The 24558-nt window shown below is 36.4% G+C and overlaps 1 protein-coding gene across 1 annotated transcript in view; it reads left to right on the forward strand.

The window, feature by feature from the left end:
• The window catches only part of col11a1b (collagen, type XI, alpha 1b), a gene marked incomplete in the record, with an annotated part of 78586 nt that overhangs the window by 3329 nt on the left and 50699 nt on the right, over positions 1-24558 (forward strand). The window contains 7 exon segments of the mRNA XM_014007490.1: positions 4791-4955; positions 6667-6880; positions 8355-8517; positions 18947-19075; positions 22173-22268; positions 23160-23258; positions 23478-23777. Of these exon segments, the coding sequence (XP_013862944.1) occupies positions 4791-4955; positions 6667-6880; positions 8355-8517; positions 18947-19075; positions 22173-22268; positions 23160-23258; positions 23478-23777 (1166 nt within the window).

The following is a 24558-nucleotide window of genomic DNA, read 5'->3' on the forward strand; positions in this document are numbered from 1 at the left end:
ATATATATATGCCTTTATAAATGCTCCTTCGTTATACTTTATTGGATGTATTTAGAGTTTAGACCTCAATCACTTTTATTTTACTTTATTTTTGTCATATTCAGATTTTTGTTTTTCCCTTTTACAAAAAAGTGTCTCATGTGACCTTTGTCTGCCTTTTTGTTACAAGTCCTGTTGGGCTTGTAGGTTTCAAGGGTCATCATTCCGACACTGTTTATCATTTTTGAGCATTTCAGTAAGGCACGTTCTGCCTCTCGACTCAGTGGAAAACAACAGATGAGTCAAGCGACATCTAGACACAGCTATGGTGATATTTGTTGCTTTTGTTGCTGGGGTTTCTGTAACAGTTAAACAAAATAGCTTTCAGTGCTTTTTGGTAGACAGAGTGAAGTTTATAGAAAAGATTTTTCTCATGGTCTTTGGTCAATTTAGTATTTTGGCAACGCTGTCCTCGTGTGCCTTGGTGCTTTTTCAGAGTGTCTGTAACACTAGATTTATTTTCACTTGCCATTGGTTATATCCATTATAAGCCCCAATATCCTCCCAAGTTCATAGTTTAATTTTAGGTGATTTAATTTAGGTTTTTTTTTTAATTCAAAGTTTGACCTGAAGCAGAAATTCCTAAAATTACTAAAATGATGTTTAATAAAATGACAACATCCGTAGGATTTCTTGGTTGTTTTATAATATAGCTAATATTAGTTCAACGTTAGCTCAAAAATACTTTAAAATGCAAAGTCTTGACATTCTGACTGCAAACATAAGCTGTTTGTTTGGCTTGTGGTCTTTCTGATTGGCATCATGCCTCCAAGCTCATCAGAAAAACAATTAAAAAAAAGATTTCCCACATGTCACTTTAACTTTGAGTCAGATGGAGAAGTTTCTCACTATTTTACCTGACACTAAAACACAAGTAACAGAATAGTTACAGATGCCAAATAAAAGCCACAATGTTCAACTTTGTTAAAATCATACTTCTCAGTAGTTTTGTTTATCCATATTCATTTCTATCTCCAGCAGCATCTTGGTTTGATGGCCTCTGCTCACTGGGTATTTTTCAAACAAATGCAGCCTCTGGCAGACACGCTTTAATCACAGATGACGCCAACACTACTGTTTATTCCACAGCATTAAAACAACATGCTCAGTGCTGTTCATCACGTTGCGGCTAACGGTGTGCACGGAGGAAGGACTTCTATGAACAGCACCAGGAGACAAAGATAAAATGAGGAGAAAGAAAGTGAGAGTGAAGGACCAGGGATGTATAATTACGCATGTCAAGGTTGGGCATTTTGGACACACCCACTCATTCAAAATGAATGGGTATGAGTGACCAAAGCCTTCATTCTTCTAAAACACAGTATTGGCGGTGGTGGTGCTTGAAATGTCATTTATTCATGTACTTTTGGTTAGACCAAAGCCTGATTCAGCTCTTTGTTATTTCAGTATCAGCAAGTAAGTCCAGTGTTCCATAAAACACCTCGTAGTTGAGTAAAAGTACAAATATTTTACCTTAAAATTACAATGGTAAAAGTTAGACTCCCATGAATATTACTTGAGTAAAAGTCATAAAGTATCTGAAATTTACTGTACTTAAATAACAATTTTTGATATAAAATGTACAAAACTATTAAAAGTAAACGTACTGGGTACACTCTAAAAATGAAATGTTGGATTTACTTAACCATGTTATGTTACCTGGTTCCACTTAACTGAGTTGAGTAAATTCAAAGCAACATACTCAAGTTCTTTGGCTAAAAAAATTTGTGTATTGCTTTGAATTTACTCAAATCAGTTAAGTGGAACCAGGTAACATAACATGGTTAAGTAAATCCAACATTTCATTTTTTACAGTGTAAAAGTGAGCCATTAGAAAGTACAAAATGGCATTTATAAGGGTGTTTAAAATAATATGCTAAAGGCTATAAAACCTGTAATGTTACTGCTAATGTTGAAAAAGTTAGGATACACAGATGCATATATACGGTTATCTTCATGTACATCTTAAGCTAGTCAGAGGTGATGTGATTTGTGTCATGTGCAGGTGTGATGGACCGCTAACATCCAATATGGTGTCAGGATGCACTTACTGTATACTTCTCCAACCACAGTTAAACTCACTCTACTCAAGAGGCACCATATATCGGAATGGGTTTTTGTTTTATTTTTTTAAATAAGAACAAGCTGGAATGAAGCAACAACTTTCTACTTCTTACCTTTTTTCAAACGAAATTAGTACAAAGTGCAGAAAATTGTGTGAAAATGTAGCAAAAAATTGGCTGATTATAGATAACCAAAATTTATACTTAAGTAAATAAGTCATCCTTCATACCCTATGTGGGTACAACTGCTATATTGGTTTTATGGCACCTGGTGGTCTCCTATCCAATTACTAACCAGACCCAATCCTGTTTAGTTTCCAAGAGTCAAATGAGATCTGGTGTGTTCAGGGTGGTATGGCCACTCAGGGGCCAAGAAACAAAGTATTTTTACTTTGGTGCTTTACACTTCTAGGTCTAATATTTACAGGAAAGCATTGTGTGAAAAGCTGCATTGTTGTAGTTTTGTCTTGACAATAAATGTGTAATGGCTTTTTTTCCCCATGTTTCAAAAATGTATCAATCTATCTTCATTTAAAATTAAGGAATGAAAAATTTAGAAGTAAGAGTAACAAAATAAAACTAACTGAAAGAGAAAGAAAAAAATGAAAAGACAGCAAGGATGATGAAGGTTGAGTCCAAAATGAGTGTTTTACACAAATTATCACGGAATGAAACTTTCAGTCATTTTTCTTACATGATTTTTTAATTGAGTCAGGAGGCAGTACTTTGCATCGTCATAAAAAGAGCTTTGGGATCATATATCTGAGCTTTTATTGTAAAAAAAAAACTAAAGCCAGCTTTTAGCTGCATATAAGCTGAACATTCTGAAATGCAGAATAAGGTATCCTCCAAATATTTATCCATGACTATAATTTTTACACATCAGCACAAGCAGTTTCTGTAAGACGTAGAGACCATATCATTATGTTATTACTACCTCCTTCCATACCCCTCAAAGAATAACTGACAGTTTTTCCACCACGGGGTATGTATATTATCCTTGTTAAGATAAAACATAGAAAATACCCTCTTTCTCCTCAGAGGGTTGTAGATTGTCCTGGAACAACTGTGTTCCCAGTTCCCCTCTTAAACCCACAATCTTGCCTCCTTTAAATCAAACTGTTGCTCCTTACTTTAACAGCAGCAGGGGAGAAAGAAACAGAGAAACAGTGTTTATGACTAAAAGGTCGTTCAGATCTAAACTCCATTGATAGAAAGGAGCATTAGGAGAGTGTAAATGAGTATTTAGAAGCCCGTAAGGGTGCATCCCCCGCTGAGTTTTATTTATTCTGAGGACCTGCTGAGTGAGTTTTATCATCACGCAGATGCTGAGGCTCTTTGGCTGTAAGGCTAACAGGGGAGGGCAATTATGTCTGCTGAATGGTTGCTAACACTTTTATTGCTCTTCTACCAAGGCAGCTCATAAATGAACAAAGGACTGAACTGACAGATTTAGCCAGCAGTCTGTGAACAGGCGAAGAGTCGTTGGTTTATTATCAACTTGCAGCCATAATCTGATGTTAACTTTGAGTATTGCTGCTTACAGTTTACTGTTCAAACCAAACTTACATTGTATTTTATACATCGTTTTAAAAAATACCTTTGTTTTTCATTGTGTCCTAATGTACGTGATGTGCTTTTTTTTATGTTAATTTGAATATTTTCCCCATGGACAAAATCTGTAGAACTTGCAATGATTTAATCTTTAACAGCAACTTTTTTGTTCCTTTATGACACTGAATACAACTAACCTATACTGTAGGTTATAACATTACTTACTGTATTACATACAGTAAGTAATGTTGATTCTATCACGATGGTACCTTTTCCAGCCTTTTCAGAAGTACAAAAATTCTATGATATTTAGAAATGTAGAGATTTGTTAGCTACATTTGCCAGTGGCCAATCCTTTCACTGAAACCGTTTGACAGAAAACTTTGGTTTTACCTCTTTTATTTTAGCTAGATTTGAATATCTTTCTATCTTTTCACCCCAATGCAGTTTTTCCTCCAAAGACATTAAGGAAAATGGGTGAGATAATAAATAACCCATCTGGTTTATGTTAAACTTACCCACCATCGTACCAACCAAAGCCAAACCACACCCACATACGCTCACACTGGTGGCACATTATTGTGCTGTACATCCACCCTCATTGGATACAGCTTGTGGCCTTGGGCTGAACCAAATCAGCCCTAAGGAGCAGTAAACTTAGGGGGCGGGACCGGACATCTGTCAATCATTCTGTACCATGAAATACATTAAATGAATGGGGCTGTAAACAGTTAGCCCTTTGGAAATACCTTGAGATTTTCTTCAAACTGTTTTGCACGAGTTTTGTTGCAAATTCCACAAATAGTAATATGATATTTCTAATGTATTTTTATTCGGTATTTCAGCACCAGCTGAACAGACTGAAATTCTACAGTTTGAATTTCTGTCTAAACCCTCACTAAGCTGGACTTTCACTACAGAGTTTTGAAAATAACTAAACATATTTGCATTTCAGATTTATTTATAAAAATTTATACTCACAATTTCAGTTTGCCCAGATCACTCAGATAAATAAGAAAAAACACAAGTAAAGTACTTCTTAATGCTGCACAAGTCTATTCTCACAACAAATCACTGATTCACAACATTTATGTATAATACAAATTTAACCAGTTTGTTTCTTTGTTTCCTCAGCTGAACCAGTGGATGTACTAAAAGCGTTAGACTTTAAGAGCTCTCCTGAAGGAGTCCAGAAAACTCCCGGTTTCTGCACAGTCCGACGAGGATCCAAACCTGACATAGCTTACAGAGTGGGGAAAACGACTCAAATCAGCGCTCCAACCAAACAGCTCTTCCCAGGTTTGTATCAGGACATCACACTTAAGGACTCATTTTAGTTACAGCTAAATACACGAAACTTATGAACATGAACTTTGTAAGGGAGAATAAGTTTTTTATCTTTCTAAACAACAGATTCTAATAAAAAATAAAAAGCAGCTTGTGGCCGATTGTCTTTGCTCGTTCTGTTGCTTTAAACTAAAGAACACAAATGAATCGGGACATAAATCAAGTGAGTTTAAAAAAAAAACGTGTTCAGTTTTTAAAGTCCTATGACACGTGTGTTCAGATGTTGTGATTTGAATCTTTATTTTGATATTTATTTGAAAGCAGCTTGTAGGCCTGCTCTGAAAACCTTATAGGCACTCTAAAACTAGATGTTTAGGCTGATTTTCTGTTTACATTTTTTTTTCACATTTTAATAATGATAAATATATGTCAATGATTCTGGTTATTGTCATAGGCAAAGTACACATTATAATTATTTAAAACTTATTTAAATTCTTATAGAGAAAATAGTAATTAACAAAGTAAAAAGTTGTTTAAACTGAAGTTTTTTGGAGCAGAACAAGTAATATTGAAACATCTCAAAAATGATCAGTGGTGTTTAGGTGAAGTGTATGAAAGTCACTGGCCTTCAGCAGGAACTTGAAACATTTTTTTCTTGTACATCATAATCCACTGCTTGGATGGCTCTAATTAAACTGTTTTTATTCAAATGAATCCACTTGAAAAATTGCTTTATTAAGATACTAATTGATTAAACTAAAGTGACTTATCTTTAWTAAATAACGAAATGCAGAACATTTAACCTTTAACTGATGCTTGCTTGCTGCCAGGTACTGATAATCTTTTTAAGATATAGAAATAAAAACGTTTTATAATGCTTCCATAAAATGGATAATGACATATAGCAACACAAGTCACATAACTTTGTGGCTTGTTATTTCTTAATTCCTGGTGCAAAGTGCTGAAAGAGCCTCCAGTGGCCCACTTATTTCAAAAATGACTTGGCAAGAGGGGCTGGAGAAATGTAGCTGACAGAGTTTCATTACATGAATTGTCCCCCACCTTTGCTGTTTTCTTTTTTTCTGAATTTAGCTCAACCTTAAAGAATAAAATCGAAATTAAAGCCAAAGTAAACTGAGGTATTACCAAATGGACATCTAATTGTAGGCTTAAACTGCCAACATGTCGTTCAGTAAGGGGAAATTTGAGGATGAAGTTAAGGAGGTGACATTTGAGCTGCCACCACGTGACAAAATGTCACCAGGCAAAATAAATAAATTATTAAATTAATTAAAAAGTGAACTTTTATTTGATCAGGATTAAATGAAGCAAGTTATGGTTTTAAAAATATGACTTTTGTTTGAAATATTTTATTTACAGCTCTTGTAAAACTTGTGACTGTAAATGAAGTTATTTCAAGGCACCGTTTGGCCTCCATCATAAATCCAGCTGGACTTTAGATTTTAATGTGACTGACGAAGCTAATAAACTTGGCAAAGCTTTATTTAGTTTTTATTATACAAGTGCCTCTGTAATGACAATAAAGAGGGATGTGTGAAATAGAGTAAAAATAAATTCTGACAGAGTAATTTTATTCTGTACTAAAGTAACAATCAACCCCTCCCATGTGGTTTTATACCAACATGTTACATGTTGATAATTTTATTACTTTTTTAATCTTCTGCTCTTTACTAATATGTTTGCTTTCTTGTTCTCCCTTCAGGAGGGATTTTCCCTGAAGATTTCTCTATTCTTTTTACCATCAAGCCGAAGGCTGGACTGCAGTCCTTCCTTTTGTCTGTCTACAACCACCAAGGCATCCAGCAGCTCGGCGTGGAGGTGGGCCGCACCCCCGTCTTCCTGTACGAGGACCAGCACGGCAAACCCGCCCCAGAGGAGTACCCTTTGTTCCGCTCCATCAACCTTGCTGATGGCAAGTAAGTGACTGCTTCCCGAGAAGCCTTCAGAGCAGAGGAGGTAGAACGTGGGTGGTTGGGCTTTTTGTACTTCCTGAATCCACTGTGCCTTCTTGTTTGATCAAACCAACTCTTGGATTTTAGGTTTGGACTAAAAAAAAAAACTCCACAGAGTGTTTTGTGAAGATTATCTCAGTAACAAAGCGGCGCTGTTTGAGGCTCATCTTAATAATCTGATTAAGATTTATAGGTCATATTTTATGATAAAAGAAAATAAAAACAATCTGGTTGAAGTATTTTCTCAAGCTTTTTTTTTTCTGGCCCGGAGAACTGTCTCACAACACTGCACATTTATTATCACCATATGTTTGTTCAAGCATTAATACCACATGGAACAAGTCAGACAAGAATGGCAAAATAAATTGCAGTTAACAATTTAATGACAGTCTTTGTTTGTTCTTGATAATTTACAGCAGTGGTGCAGTGATATGGTGTAATGGGCAGAATCTTCGTGAACTGCATAGCTCTCCAATGATGCTTATACAAACCACTCTTAAACACCGCCATTAATCATTTACATAAATGCTAACAGAAATGTCTTAACTAAAAATCTCCATTTGACCATTTGGCTGCAATATATTAGCAAATAAAAAGCATTACAGTGTAATATTACTGTATGGTCATTGCTTCTGTTAGTACTTTTTAGATTCACGTATTTTGTAGAACCTGTTACATAGTTAATTTTTAGATACTCTGATTCATACTCAAAATTACGAACTGTGTTGATATTTTTAGGACTAGTTCAACATTTTTAAAATGACATTAACTTTCTTTTGTGCTGAAAGTTCATTTCCTTTTGTTATGTATATAAGGCATAAGTAATGGAGCAGATAACTGCATGCTTCCTGTTATATAATTACCTCCCTGCTGGCAGACCAGGTTGGGTCTCAGTATCGTTTTTTTTTTTTTTCTCGAAATAACGTTCCCATCCCTCACATAGACTCTTAACTTTCTTATAGGACCGACCGGTGTGTGTCAAACACATTTTTTTACTTGCTAACGTTTCTTTTGAAGTTTTCTCTTGCTCACAGCAGATCACCTGTTGTCCAACTACCATAGTAGATGCAATTAAAGTCTATCTGCAGGATCAAAGATGAACTAGAGGCAAATAGCTTACTACACTGCAGTTACAGAGCAAAGACTTGGGCTTTGTGTGAAAAATATATGAATATGAAATAATTTTTATGTTTATGAAACATAACCCTGATCAGCGAATACCATCTGATTGTACAGAAAATGCTTGTAGTAGAAAGCAACAAGCTAAAGTAAAACTCAAGCAAACAAACATTTTTTATCCTATATTTATAAAAATGAGATGCTAACAGTACCCAACCTCAAAAATCATTAGATATCCTCTTTGGATCACATATATTTGCAACTATAAACACAGGAAATACAAAAAAGCATTGACATTCAATTTCTTTTTCCTAAAAAGATGGCATCGAGTTGCTATCAGCGTTGAGAAGAAGAGCATTACCATCATCGTAGACTGTAAGAAGAAGGTGACCAAGCCACTGAGAAGAAGTGACCAAGCTGTGATCAACACGGATGGCATTACTGTTTTTGGTACCAGAATCCTGGATGATGAGGTCTTTGAGGTAAGAATACATTTGCTTTTATTTTTTATTATATGTGTGAACTATGGAAACAAATGTGCTTTTAAATCCTCCTGTTTCACATTTAAATCCTTCATGAGGTCTATATAAAGTGGAACTGAAATGCTTTGGTCTGAATTCTTTCTTGTTGTACACTGCAAAAACTGTCCATCTTACCAAGTTTTAAAATCTTGTATCCAGCCAAAAAGTCTTTTTGATCTTGTTTTGAGACTGATTTACTAAACAAGAACTGATTGTGTAAGAATAACGATCTTGTTTTCAGAATGTGTACTATTATTCGTCTTGTTAGCCTGAAATTTTTTACTCAAATCAAGTCAAAATATCTGCCAGTGGAGTAAGAAAATTTTGCTTGGTAAGGTTCTTGAAATAAGAAAAAAATTTAGTCAAATCAAGTATTTCATGAAGTCTTACCAAGTAAAATTTTCTTACTCCATTGGCAGATATTTTGACTTGATTTGAGTCAAATTCTCAGGCTAACAAGACAATCTTACATATTCAGAAAACAAGATTATTATTCTTACACAATCAGTTCTTGTTTAGTAAATCAGTCTCAAAACAAGATCAAAAAGACTTTTTTGGCTGGATATAAAATTTTCAAACGTGGTTAGGTGGACATTTTTTGCAGTGTAACTCCACAAGCCCCTCTTTTACCCCTTTTCTGAGGTGTGTCTCAGATCAACTAATTTCCAGGCTGTCTCTTTAAATGAGTTCCAACGAGGCGCTTCACACTCCACCCACTTCCAGCTTCCAGAGCTTTCCATTTTAGTTTGATAGAGGGCTTTACGACTATATAGCGATGCAGCAACATTTTTTTTTTTACAATTTATTTGAAAATATATCAACAAGGGAAGACTTGTCCATCCAGCCTTACATGTTGGAGCCTGAGTCTGACCCAGAGTGAGCGGAGAATGAAGATGATAAAATTGTAGTTGATAAGTTCAGACCTTATCTGGCAGTTCCATTGCAAATAATTTGACCTAATAGTTCAGAAAATGTCACAGAAAATAGAGAAAACTGAACTGGTTGAAAAAAAAAGATCCAAATAGAACATAAAGATATCTACGCAGAACTGGGAAGGATTAAATTCCAATTTTCTGCACTCAGAGAGTCCAAGTAAACAGAAAAATGCATTTAACGGCTAAAAAAGTGGATTTTTCCAGTTGCATCAAAGTCACTGAAGTCTTCGTCATCAAAAGCTGATTAGATGATTGATGGTGTATTTGTGGTATGTTGATATAACGTATAAAGCTTAATTAGGTTTATTTTGAGAAAAGCTAGCATAGCAACTGGTACCCAGAATCTTTGTCCTTCAGAACTCATGACTTCACACAGGCCCCTCCAGTGCAAGTATCACTGCCCCCTGGTGGTTCAAGAATTCCAGTATATTGTTTTACCTTTCAAAATGCAATTACTTTGAACAACAAAAAAAATTAATTTTCTATCCTAGAATATAATGGTCAACATTCCATATATTTTTATCAGTGTGGTAAACAGTCCTAACAGTAAACAAGAGAGTAACAAAACACCCCTGTTAGCTACTATTTTCTAACACAAGTATCTTGATGGTCTTTTAGTGTTTTCAGGAATTTAGGAAGCCTAACATTGTGGCATCATGGAGTAGTAACTATACAATATAGAACATAGCTTTCATTCTATTCCTAACTGGTGTATATATTCAGCAAAGGAGTTTATTTCTCTCTTTAAAATACTCAAACAGACCCTAAAGAAAAAATAATAGCATTTTCCAGTCATTACGTCACATTAACGATTACCTCAATGGAAGCCATATAATGTATAAAATAGTAAGACAATTTAGTGATAGATTGCATTGGTCTGTGTTGCATGCCTGTTAAAAGGTTACTTGCAGTGCTCATGGTGTTTCTCTGCTGTCAAAAGAGGCTAAACTTACTGAAATCCTTGACTTAAAGACAAAAGTCCTTACAAAGGCACTTTTTTTTCCAAAATGCATAATAACATTCAGACTTCAGAATGTACAGGTTTTATTTGGTTATGAACTAGAGATTGCAGCTTCAAAGACTGCACAGGTTGCTTTGTGCTGAGCCTACAGCCAGCATGGAAGACAACAGGCCTCCTTTGATGTCTGCACGTGGAATGTATGCTAAGTAAAGCAGCCTGCTAACAGTTTGCCTCCAGGTCAGAGATGACTTTCCACTGTGAAGCCAGTTGAATGTGCAATGCTTCTTTGCACCACTAATAGGTTTTTGGCAGGCAGATAATGTTGGATCTATGGATAATGAACATCCAGACAATATGAGGTCATGACAGTCAGTATGATCTATATATTTCTTTTGTACATATTGTATTGATTTACTATACTAAAGCAAATTAGTTTCAGAAAGTATGACTGGCTGCCACAAAAAATGTGGATTGTAATTAAAGTAATTTGGGTAATTAGAAGATAAGACGATACTAGCAGACTTAAGACTTTCTATTGGTAGTATATTTTCCAGAGCAGCTATTTGGCTCATTGTTTAAACACACATTTCGCTAAATGGTGTTAAATTACCAAGTAATTTGTTGTGTTCTCTTTCCAAACTTAGAGGAGAAAATAAAACCTTTTGTTCCACCTTTTTTTTAAACGTTGCAAGATAGTTTTAATATTTGCTTTAAATTAAAAAAAAGTTTGTGGTCTCTAAATGTATTTAAAACTATAATTATTACTACAAATTGAATGTTAACCTTTGAATTGCTGATTAACAAAAAGGCACTTTTGGGCAAACTTAAAGGTCTGCCAGCTCTGACAGACTTGTGCCAGGTGTTGGGTTTTCCTCATGGATCATTGAAGTTCAACAACTAAAGGACAAAAATTTGTAGCGCTCATGAATCTGCAATTTAAATTATTGAGCTTAGCTGACTGAAAACAGCTTTTGAACACTTGGCTACATTACTGCACTGAATTGCATATGCAGGTGTCAAAGTTGGAAGCACAGGCAACACCAAAGTTTTGAGGAAAATATGAGCAGTGTGTGCAGATCTGGCTAGAGTTGCACAGATGTTTAAGAGATATGCTCACTGATGCTTTTTTTCACTTTCTACACTTTTTAAATATTTGAAGTTAAGGTGTTAAATTTGTTTGATGATAATTGTTTGTTTAGAAGTGATACAATTAAGATTAGTTATTGAGTTTTCCTGAATGTCTATGCATCCACAAGGTGACAGTCATATAAGGAGGGTTTAACTCCTGTTATAACTGCGATGCAGATTGATCCAAAATGTCATCCCTGGAGCAGGACAGTTTCTGGCAGAGTGAGTCTCATGCACCCAGGTTGTTAAATGAATCATTGTTTATAATACGGTTGAGTTGTCAGAAAAAAGAAAAAAAAAAGATGACTTTTTCTCAAATATCTTTGTCACTTTGCAGCCTTGAGTGTTTGTCACCAAACATTTAGTTACATTTGCACTGTTGGAATTTTAATATTTGTATTTCATGTTGCTGAAAATGTCTTTTTTTTTCAAAGCAGAACATCAAAGTCTATTTTTTTCCTTTTACCTTTTCTGTTTATACAACCTTCTTGTCCTTTGTACTTGACTCCATTAATGGTTTCTGCATGGTTAAGAAGTAATTGACCAGGGGTAATTCCTGTAAAAAAAAAAGATCATGAACCAAAAAAGAGCAGTTTGAAGAAAATGACACAGATAAAGAGAGGCAAAAACAAAATAAAAAAACCCTAGAAAGGCCAGCAGGTTCAAAGCATTTGAAAGTTTGGTGATTGTATTTGCAGGCAAAATGTTTTCATGTTCAAAGGGTGGAAGACATTTGTACTGCACCGGTTCTTGAAAAGAAGCGTTATCTACTCGCTGACAGCAGAAGCAGAATTTAATAAAACACTGGAAGAAATCTGGAGAACATTAAAGTGGTATCCATTTCCCATGCTCACTGCTTCTTGATTAATTATTGTCCTTGTTCTGTTTTGAAGTGCCATCCATCTATTTGTTTTCTCCAAGTGTGAGTGATTGGTTTTAAAAAAAACGCTTTAGATGAAATGTCAAGATTGTCAAGGGATGTGTGGATGAGGTAAAGGAAAAAACAGGAGTGGCTACAAAAAAAATATGTAGGCTTACATAGATTTTGTTTTGAAATTTAAAACATCTGCAGGAGTAGCACTTATGAAAGCTGATTTTTAGACTGCAGGATCTGAAGCTAAAAGCTAAGTGTCACACAGTGATACTCAGCTTTTAGGTTTTTTTCTGTAAATTAACTTATCCTCTTCCCAATGCAACCTGGGCTCCAACCTGCACTCTTGGCAGGAATTTTTTAAAACCACATGTCATTTGGTACTAATCCTTAAAATTTCTGTTTTTGCTCTAACCAATACTTAGATCTGTAAATTCATTTGCAATTGTTAATCTTCATTTTTGGCTTTTTGGGGGACTTTCCAAAGACTGTACCACTGTACTCTCTGGTAAACTGGTCGTCATTATCTACCCACAGACTTCCACATTGGTATACTTTTATTTACAAATCCATCCTCTGCCTGCTGCCTCCCTGTCCACATTCCAAGATGTCACAGTGCAGTCATAGCCTATGCTCTCAAGATTGCAAATCCTTCAATGTTCTGGAAAAAAAGACCTCCTTTTCTGCTCCAGCTTCTTGGAATTCACCTCAGCAAGAACTGAAAGTGTCCAGTTTGATCCTACTGGGACATTTTGAACACAGAAAAATCATCATTTTAAACTTGCTTGTGTTTTTCGGTTTTGTTCAATTCTGATCACTATGTGTGTCACAGGTCTCGCTTGTAAAAGCGTAAATTTAAAAAAAAGGACTAAACAAAAAGAACTGCCCCATCACAGAAAATGCAACAGTCTTCACTGACTTCCCTTCAGCCTTTAACTCAATCCTCCTACAGCAGCAGAGTTAGTCTCTTTCTGCTCGCAATGGAAACTCCACTCTGCAACTGATTTTGGACTTCCTGTCAGACAGACAACAAACAGTGCTTGTCTTTGACGTCATAATCCTGAAACTTTTTTTATTATACCCGGCTTTGTATTTATATGACCAACGCACACCTCTGCACAAAGCCTTCCAGGAAGTTGATGATGTTGAACCATGCCATAACTCAATGAGTAAACAACAACCGTAAATACAGAAGGAAACTAACTTAAAAATCCAAAGAAGAAAGAAAAATGTTTTAATGCATTCCAGTTTTTGCAAAGGGCATCAAAAAAAAAACTATGGCAAAACGTTTCTATCCGAACCTCTCAGATTCTGATTAGGTGTCTGAATCATGTATGTTTTTCATTTAATGGAGTCAAAGAACAAACCACAGAATTGTTTATGTCTCTAAATTGGTTCAGTAAAGACATGATTAAAAAACTCCTGCACATCCTATCCTCTATGATTTGGTGCCAGCAGGAGCTGCCTGCTTCTAATCAAGGTCAAAAATTTGTTTCTTTTCGCAAAGTTTTGTGTGCAGTGCTTGACGGTGTGTGCTAGTAATCAGATTGCCTGATCACAATCTCCACACACTTCCTAGTGGCAATCAGAAACTCTTTCCTCTGAACAAAGGGTTTCCAAATGATTATATGGTCTGACGTGAACAGTACTGAACTTGCAGAAAACCACAGTTTGGTGTTTGTCTGAATGATTTATTTGTCTTATGGGTCAGTTTTGTGTGTCAGAAAGAATCCTTCACATCAGACGTGACGACAAAAGCTCCGAAATTTGCAACCTTTTCGTTTAAAATCAAATGTGAAATGAGCCGGTTTGAAAAAGAAACAGTGGTGTGTTTATTCCTGCACCCCAGTGTTTATTCTGCGTCGTGCAAAAACAAATATTTCCCTTTGAGTAAAATATGGGTCAGTTTGATCCCTTTGTTTTTTTTTTCTTGTTTTATGCTTTTAGATAAGAACAGACGTGCCAAAGCATGCTGTTTGTGTCTTTTTACACTCATATGTCCATTAAAGGATTGATTGCAGTTCATAGACAGACCCCGCCCCTCCCCCCATTATGTCTGTGGAGCAAAAAGATCATTCCTAGAATTCTGAAGAGGAACCTGAACAAATGCCAAAGAGATGGTTCATACAACCAAGACGTTAACATCAACAAAGGCACTAAGATGAAAACACACACACACACACACACACACACACACACACACACACACNCACACACACACACACACACACACACACACACACACACACACAAACTCACACACAGAGGGTAAAAGTAAAAAAAAGGAGTGGCATGGAATGAAAAGCTCATCAGGGAGTAGGAGTGACTGAATCATTGCCGGGTTTTATAAATGGGCCAAATGTGTGTGGTCCTTCAACAAGGTCTTTGTGACATTTTTAATCCTGTATATTTTCTTCTGGCTGTAAATGCAGTAGACTTTATTTTTTATTTTATTTTTTATAAAGGAGTGAGGGCTGCTAAAAGGAAGCGTTACTGTTCAGACATACACAGAGAACGACAGACAGAGGAGGAAGCAGACAGAGATCAAGCCAAATGCAATGTGTCTGTGTTTTTATTCATCCTCATCTCGACTGGCTTAGATTTAGGAAATATGAAACGACGGTCTGCAGTGGCAGCGGTTCAGTTTTTGCTGCTGTGGATTTTGTTCCTGTTGGAGTTTCTCCACACTGATGCTCGGCTTTTATACAATTGTTTTCCTCGATTCTGTTTGACATTATTTTACAGCCATTTCTTTGTGCTGCCGACCCTAAAAACACTGCTTTAAAGCAGAAGTTGATAGACGATAAAGAAACTCCTCGCTGGCTAACTGGGCATTTCAAAATCTACTTGTGAACACTGGTTTGAAATTGCAAGCAAATGTGTGAAAACATAAAGTAGTTAAACCTAGTTTGAAAGGCAAGGCTTCAAACGACTGTAGGTGGACCGAGGCTATCTGAAAACCTTTGGGTTAAAACAAATAAAAAAAAAAACATGCAGTGGACTTCGATTTTGTTTAGGTTGCTTAAAACCCCGCTTAGGCTTACTGGTGATGTTTGATGGAGGCATGGAGTGCAAGTATCTAATGTGTTCCAGGGATTTAAGCTTGTACAGATGTTGCCTCCTGTAATTTAATGCATTCTGCATGTATGTGCTTCCTCCTAAGGGACCACCCTGATCGTGGCCTCTCTTTACCTTCACTCACGGTCTTTAAGTTATTTTTTTTCATTTATTTCATCACTTTTCTTGCTCAAGCCAGGTGGAATCCAAAAAGTCCAAAAAGAAAGGTCAACTGAGGTGTCCACGTGGGAGATAGGTACCAATAACCTTCTCCAGATTAATAGTATAGCCAGTCCTGTTTAGGAATTCTTTAGGATAGAATCATGGAAAAATAGTCTTTTGAAGGGTTGGGAGAGGAGATCTAATTTCCTTTTCCAAAGGCTCATGAAAAACAGACGGCTTCAGATAAGTGCAGACCTTATTTATCCGCTACGTACAGGAACATACCGTTCTTAACGATGGAGTGAGGGTAACTGTGGAATAGTTCGGAGCTCCAAGATTTCCCTAAAGCCTTGAGTCAATCAATAAACTTACAGTAAATCTAATTAATAGTCAAGAGACTACTACCACTGTTATTTACAATTTCCCTCATTTTATTGCCCTTTTTTACCATCTTGCTGGTACAGATGGGCAATCAAGGAAAATGGAACAAAATTCATTTTGTTGGCATTGCTGTAAGATGGGTTTTTCCCCTTCTTTCAGTGTTTTCAGTTTTGTGCATAGATGCAGTAGTGTAACAAAGCTCAAATTCTATAATTGCAGGAGCCATCACCTGTCAAAACACTGCTCTTGAATTGCCAAGTTACCTTGTTTTTACAGTTGTTCAGACCTTTTTTATTTGTAACTGTACTTATCGTCTGTATCTCACTTGAAAACACATTTGCATAATGTCTCCCTGGTGGCTAATTTGGCATACTTCAAACGAAATAGGAACAGCTGCCTGCACTTCACCAGTCTGTTAACCAATCAGAGTTTGCAGGGCAAAGAAAGACAGGGATTAAAATGGACCAATTCACACGAAAAAGGCCAAAAGGCACTACAGAAATTGACACTTTGCAACCACCTGATCTAAGGCACCATGATAGACATCAGAAGTGAGGGAGGGGAATATTATACAGAGTGACTACAATAGATTTTCCAACTTGTGTTTGCCAGTATGGCCATGGTTGTTTTGCGTAGAGGCGCTTTGTTTTCATTCATTCAGAAAGTTCTAACAAGTGGAACTTTTTCAGACAGTGGAACAGATGAGGTCCCGCTGTGAGTCGGCACATTTTACAGCTGACTGAAAGCGGAAGTTTGTCGGACCTTCAAAACCCAAACCACGTCCATGCAACTGAATTTAGTATTTTCTTTCTTATCAACTATTTCATTTGCTTCTTTTGTTTTCCAACTACACTTGTTCACCCACAGCTGCTCATTTTGGTGCAGTATTGTACGTAATGTAGGGTAAATAGAACAGTAGCGCTGAGATGAGTGTAACATCTATTGATCAAATATCAGAACATCATCAGCATACCATTGTTATCGAATCATTTTCTACCCTGACATTTATTGATAGATATTGAATTACTGCCCAGCACTATTATGAAAAAGTGAATACAACTTATGGTTGATGGCTTCTATCTATCATCGTCTTCTGTCCTCATCCAAAGGTATGCGATAAAATGAGAGTTTTGATTTGTTTCATTGTCTTTAGGTTATCAACTGTTTGTTTTTTGACAAGTTGTACAGGAGTTTATGTGTGCATAGGTTGTTTTTTATGTCCATTATGGCAGAGTGGGACACCTTCTGAAGAGTGTGACATCATGTGCAAATGATCAATAAAAAATGTGTTTTTGAAAATAAATGCATAATCTAATAGATTCATTTACATGCGGCAGGCGGCACGACGGCTCAGTGGTTAGCACCAACGCCTCACAGCAAGAAGGTCCTGGGTTCGATCCCCGGTTCGGACCTGGGGTCTTTCTGTGCGGAGTTTGCATGTTCTCCTCGTGCTTGCGTGGGTTTTCTCCGGGTACTCCGGTTTCCCCCACAACACAAAAACATGTACAATAGGTTGCCTTCAGGCCCAGGCCGCCCTTGAAAAAGAGATCTGAGATCTCAATGGGATTTGCCTGGTTAAATAAAATAATGGTAAATGGTAATGGTATTTATCTATTTTATTTACCTATTTTTCCATTTTGGATTATGTGGAGCTGGTAGGCATCAGGAGGTCCCACAAAGGCAAATGACCATTCAAACACTCACCTGAGGAGAATTTAAAGTTATCTAAAGGCCCTTGCTGTCACACTATGATGTTTTAGACAACTTGTGCCAACTTATGAAAATTTTAAAGATGTCTATGTTGAAGATGGAATTGAAAAAAAATCAACTGAAGATTCTTTTAGGTGTGTACTTACTGCTATTCTAACAAATTGATCAAATATACAACTTTTATTGGCAATATAGACGAAAAATGTTTCATAAGTTGTCTAGTGTGACCGGGTCTTTACATTCATGTTTTTGGTCAGTTGGAGGAAACAGGGAGAACATGCCAACCCACTCAAAAATGCCACAGACCAAAACGTGAACCTCCATTTATTTTATTTTATTTTATTTTATTTTATTTTATTTTTTTATTTTTTTTTATTTTATTTTATTTAACCAGGCAAGTCCTGTTGAGATCTCAGATCTCTTTTTCAAGGGAGGCCTGGGCCTGAAGGCAACCTATTGTACATGTTTTTGGGGGTGGGGGAAACCGACAACAGCCAACAAAATACACTTTTAGATATAAAAATTATAAGAATAATACTGTATGTGGTTCTTAAAAATAGTGTGTGTGGGTGGGGGGGGGGGTCAGAAAATAAAAAGCGAAGAACAAGAAATTACACTGAACTTTTTTCATTACCACGACCAGTCACACAATGACCGTTTGTTCTTTTTCTGTGTTTTTCTATTGGTGGATGCAATTATAACTTTTAACTGAGAGGAAAATTGTTTTGCCTATAAAAAAGGAATTTGTTTTAGATTATTTGATTATGTGTAAGGAATAAAAAATCCAGACGAAAACAAAAAAATGGAGATTTAGCTCATTTTGTGACTCTACTATGAGAACCCAATCTGAATAAAATAATACTGATGGTTAGGGATGTAATGATTCACTCAAGAAGATAATTTAAAAATAAATAAAAATGTCATCACAAATCATTTTGTGACCAAAATTCAATTATCAAACTGAATTTGGATTAAAAGCAAAACGAATCAGTATGAATCAATTCATATTTGAAGCAGGTTTAATTGATTATTAATGGATTCTCTAATAATTACTACAATGAATTATAAATCATCCTGCTGACTTCTGAATTTATAATGCAAACTACTCAGGATAAAATTTAAAACCGGTGTGGGAAGTGGCAAAAATACATTTGGATTTTCACTGACACACTTCTCTTTTTCCAGGGTGACATCCAGCAGCTGCTGATTGTGGCAGACCCCAGGGCAGCCTACGACTACTGTGAACACTACAGCCCTGACTGTGAAACACCCACCCATCACGACACCCCACAGGCTCAGGAACCAGAGGACGAGGTCAGTATTTGCAAGGGAAAACAGGAAGTTTTGAGTAGGAGTAGAGGAGCTGGAAGAGAGGAGGAAGACTTGAATGAGAAATATGCAGTTAGGAAAAAAAAGCTTAACGGGAGACTTAAGGAAGTTTAATTACATGCTTTTTTTAATAGCTTAAAACTGAACTCATTCAGTGTTCTGTTTGATAACTGGCTTTTAAACTTATATTCCACTTAAAACATTCAGACTATTATTTCTTAATGAGTCACTGGCATGCTTGGTTTTCTGTTCAGTTTTTAATACCTGTTAAAAGCAAACAAAAAATATATTTTTTTTACCAAAGGAAAGAGAAAAGCATGTGTAAAATCTTATTTTTAACTTGCATGACTCCTCTATTATCTTTTACTAGTGGAAACATGTTAACATTTAAAAAACACATTGTTTGAAATTGAACTTTTATTGTCACTGTCTCCAAACCATCACTGTTTCTCTTCAGTCGTAATTTATAATGGAAACACAATGCTTTGTGTCAAGTCTGCATTTTCTTTTATTTTTGTATGTGTGTGTGGGGGNATTTTTGCTTATCCAACTCTTTCTGATGGTTTGATATTTTCCTCCAGTAGTCCACTAAATAACTGATGAGCTCACTTTGGAAACTTTTCATTTTTCCTAGCCTCCGAGTCGTATAGTCCACTTTTGAGCGGCCCCGTTGATTTATATTACTAACGAGTTCTACAGACTCGTGGGGAAATTCAAGCTTTCCCTTCCCGAGCTAGACTTCCAATACCTGGAAAAGCAGACTTTAGATCTTTGCTTTGAGGGGGGAAAAAATGTAGAACTGTTTCTCTATTCAGAAATATTGGCTGTACAGTGGGTACCAGAGCTGGAAAATATTTCTTCATCATCAAGTGACTTTTCAGGGCCAACATGAGGAACTTGTCAATCCTAAACAGAGAGAAGGGAGCCATTTGGCTTGAAGAACATTGTAAATCTGGTTTATTCACTCCTAGTTTCTGTACAGTGAAGACAGGAATGTTATTCCTACATTCCAGTTCAGAATTAAAAAAAGAAAACTCACTTAACTTTTTCCACACGTAACAAATCATTGGTGTGGAGCAGTAATATTCTCTTACATAAGATATTTTCTTCTTTGAGGACTAGGTGTTTTGAGTTACAAATTAGATTTTCAGTTTAAAGATGTTTCTTGGCGTGAAGCATCCTCTTGCAGTCCTCGTCTGCTTGTCTGCTGCTGGTTTATTGAGGGAAGAGAGTTGGATATGAACACACATCATTTTTTACTTATTGTATTAAAACCTACGGTGAAGGCCTTCAGCTCAGTCAAGTGCTTCAAACTCATAAATCAAACTTTGTATTTTTCTCAAACTCTTGTTTCCCTCTCAGTCTCTCTGGGTTGGCTGGCCAGAGCTGCATTTCTTTGACCTCTCCCTGTCCAAACCAGGCTAGGCCAGCAGCAGGCAGTGGATCCTGTAATATTTTTATGAGCTTAGCAGCTGTCCAGGGACTAATATTAATCCCTGGGCTGCAGGAGGATTGCATATCAGTGGCTACTCTGTTAACACAATCTACCTCACTTCTGTTTTGTCAGTGTTAGGACAATATATTTCTTTATAAAAGAAAAAAATGCAGAATTTTGTTACATTGTACAGGTTTTGGGCTAAACATTTTACCTCTAGATCATTGATGTGCAGTTTAAATAATGGAAGGAGCCACAATTTGTTGTTAACACTGCCAGAGGGTTACACAGCATAGTACAAGTTTATTAAATCAACACACAGTGTAGTAACATAAAATAGTTAATCCTCAAATAAATGTGTAACAGTTGCACTCTTGTTTAGCAAACATTAAAGCAAAATGTTTGAAGCAAACAAAAGTGAGCTTAAGTGCAACGACATAAGACACCTTTGAGTGCAAACTCCTGCTAGGTTGTGGTTCTGATAAAAAGTCATTGTGTTTTATGTACTTGGGACTTTAGTAAATTTATCTTATGTAGCTTTGTGCAATGCATTGTAGTGGCTTCTTATATTAAAATCCATATTATCTTTAATAAAAGCAGAATAAACACACAGGATTGCCTTGAAAATCTCCTGTTATTTAGGAGGGACTCATTTGCAGGCTGGACCTAAGTCAGCCAACCACATCCGGCCCGCAAGCCACCAGTTTCCTATTCCTACTCTAGATAGCAGTGGCATAGGAGGCACATTCTGCGCTACTTATCAAAGTGATATTAGCTTCTGTTAAACATCTCAGCAAAAACCTACTAAAGAGTTCATATTAAAATATATATTTTAAAAAGTTTAATATTGCTTTTAAAGAGGACTAAATTTATTCAGTATGACCCAACAACACATCTGCATGAGCCTCTAGTGGATAATATGCAGTTTATTCCTAATCATCACCTGCATCAAGGTTGAAAATCAGAGGTTGATGTGGGATTGTGCTCAAGATGGCCGCCTGCTTCTTTTTTTAGTTTCAGACATGCGTTTTTATTTTCCACTGATTTCCTGTCTGATATAATTTAGAGTTTGGAATAACAGATCGTCCTTTTAAGCTTTGATTTTAAAAAAAGTTGCAATCTTAGAATATTGTTCCAGATTAAAGTTTCATTACCTCCATTTTTTTCCAGCAGTTGGTCCTAAAATAATTGGTTTTACCCCCTGCTTTTACGAACACGCATTAGGGCAAAACAGCACGAGATTTCCGTTTTAAAAAGCCATTCATGAAAGCTGCAGGTTATTGTACACAGATTAGGCTGCAGAGGCAGATAGCTTTTAACTGGCATTGTATGAAGCCGCTGACATCCTGTTTCAAATAAACAAGATTCCTAATTGGTGTTGGCTTGGCTACACAAACTCTCTTTCTCGCACGTAAAGCTCAGAGTTGGGAAAACAAGGAAACATTTTTGGCATATTGTTAATGTGCGCAAAACTGCTGAACTTTGGAAAATGTATGTGAATGTTTGTGTCATTTGTCATTTAAATTTTGGATTTAAGCAGTTTTAACAAACAAAGACTTATACCATGTAAATAGTGTGCAAAATGTCTAACAGATAATATGTTGCCTTGGTATAACATTTATTAACAGATTTTAATTTTTCTTACAGTACAATACCTACAGTTATGGTGACGCCTATGATTACGATTATGGTGAAGAAAAGATAACCACTGACGCTCCTCCAACAGCTGGAGCGAAGACTGAGGTAACACCTTACTTGTAACAGTAGAACTGCAAAAAAGTGAGGACCGTGACAAGGTCCTTGGGGATTTTTTTTTTACATAACATGAAAATTGATTCTTATATCAATGGTAAACTTTAAATTTATGATTAAATGCAACACATTTGATTTAATAAAAAAATGAAATAAAAATATTTTTTACAAATTCCTGTCCCTGAGCTGTTGGCTTGAAGTAACTGAGCAATTTATAGTCTGAAAATAAGCTGCTTTAAAGTCACCATCAACCGTAAATTAAGTCTGCCATAATGCAGCTACTCACTAGAAACTCATCAGTGAGTAAAACTTTATTTGTTTTACTTTTAATAATATTTCTGTATTTATTTCAAATTTAGTCAGTCATACACTTATATTATACATTGTATTTGACACGTGAACTATCAGTGTTTAAAAGAGGACATGTCTGTTTTGACTAAACACTGTTTAGTCAAAGTTAAACATGAAACGTCAAAGTTTGTTACAAGTGGCCCTTCGAGGGCCACCATAACGCTCATGTGGCCCTCGGTGAAAATGAGTTTGACACCCCTGTTAAAGAAACTGGCAAATAGACATCACTGAATGCGGATTGGATGGATGTCCACGTGATTGAACTAATTTCACAATGGCTGCCACAGCTAAATGACTTTAGCAAATCAGATTGCCATCAATGGTAATTTAAGAGTTAGAAGCAATTCTTCAAGTAGAGCTATTTTCCTTCACACTACTTTTACTCCCCAAGCAGCTTTCTAACAGAATATCTTCCACTGCACTGATCATGTCACTTACTATGGAACATTGTTCTGCTGAGACATCAATATTATTTGAATCTCTTCCATCTTGAACTTTTTTTATTCAATTTTTTTTTTACATTGATTTCAGACAAATGAGGGTGGAGATTTTTACAACGGTGAGTATGAATACTCCGTAGTGGATGGAAGTCAGCCTGCAACTCCAACCAAGTCTGCCAGTCAAGGCCAGGTAACATTTAAACCCATAAAAATTGCACTACTTAACCAAGTCACTACATTTTCTCCATCTTGCTTTGTACATAATGATAAATAAATCTTGGTAAGATGAAAGTTGTGAGTCTAAATGACAATGCTGTGACTCTTCTGTATACAAAGTGAAGAAGTTGTTCATGTTACTAACTAAAACTTTATGATTTATTTATTTTTTTGCCTCTCGGGATAATTCCAGAATTATGAAGCAGAACTGGAGTATGACTACATCACCGGTGCAGAGGAGGTGGGTGCGGACCCCACTCCTCCCGTGAAAGCTGCCGTCCCTGACGACACCCAAGAAAAAGTGGATTCTACTACTGACCTGTACGAGTTTAAGGAATACGACTTGAAAGAATACGATAAGGAGCTTGTGGAGAAACCATTCGACTACGGGGATTACGGAGATTACGGTCCCACCGATGCCAAGCCCACAACTGAGAAATACGAGGACTTTGGCCCCGGTGTTCCAGCAAAGACAGACTTCACGGAGAGCAGTGTAAGTTGGAGTGGTCACAGTGCTGGGGTTCAGGAATGTGAAGATGTGTGAAAAATACTGGCAGTACTGGATTTGTCTGATGGAATGTGGTTTTGGTGCCTTTTGTTTGTTTGTTGGTTTTAATCATTTCAACTTCAGGTATTCTGCACAGGCAAGAAGCACCCAAAGCAAAATCAGCTGAGCTAGCATTTTGAATGGCTTGTCCTCTGCAAACTTTTCTGCCTCAAGATCTAAATTCTCAGTGGAAGGAAGTGACATGGTCTTTTTTTTTTTTCTGGATGTTGGCGTGAGATCTGTCTGCTCTGGTTTAATCTGAAAAGCTTTGTTGGTTCTGCACACGCTGCAATCTCAGCCCCCACTCTATGAATTTCTCATTAAGTACGGGTTTCCTCTCTAGGCTGAACTGTACAGCCCAGTGGCTTTTAGACACAGTGCTGTGGTTGGTTTGTGAATTCTTCTCTTGTGAAGTCACTGTATTTTTAGTGTCAGGTAGCAACCTCACTGTTGGAGTCTTTTTTTTTCTCTCTCTCCACATCTTTCAGTTATAGATTCTTAATCAAATGAAAAAGATCTTCCTAAATTTGAAAATTCAAACTTAGCAAACAAATTAAAATTCTACCTTTTTTTCTCGTACTATAAAATCTGATATTATGCTTACAATGCATGTATGGCACTGCATTTATCAGCCATTCACATGCACCGATATGAAAGTTTGTCAATATCAATATCCAATATTATTATTGCTGTTATAGCCGATAACCGATATTTACCGATATTACAC

The sequence above is a fragment of the Austrofundulus limnaeus genome, unplaced genomic scaffold (genome assembly GCF_001266775.1).
Source record: "Austrofundulus limnaeus strain Quisiro unplaced genomic scaffold, Austrofundulus_limnaeus-1.0 Scaffold42, whole genome shotgun sequence".
Lineage (NCBI taxonomy): Eukaryota > Metazoa > Chordata > Actinopteri > Cyprinodontiformes > Rivulidae > Austrofundulus > Austrofundulus limnaeus.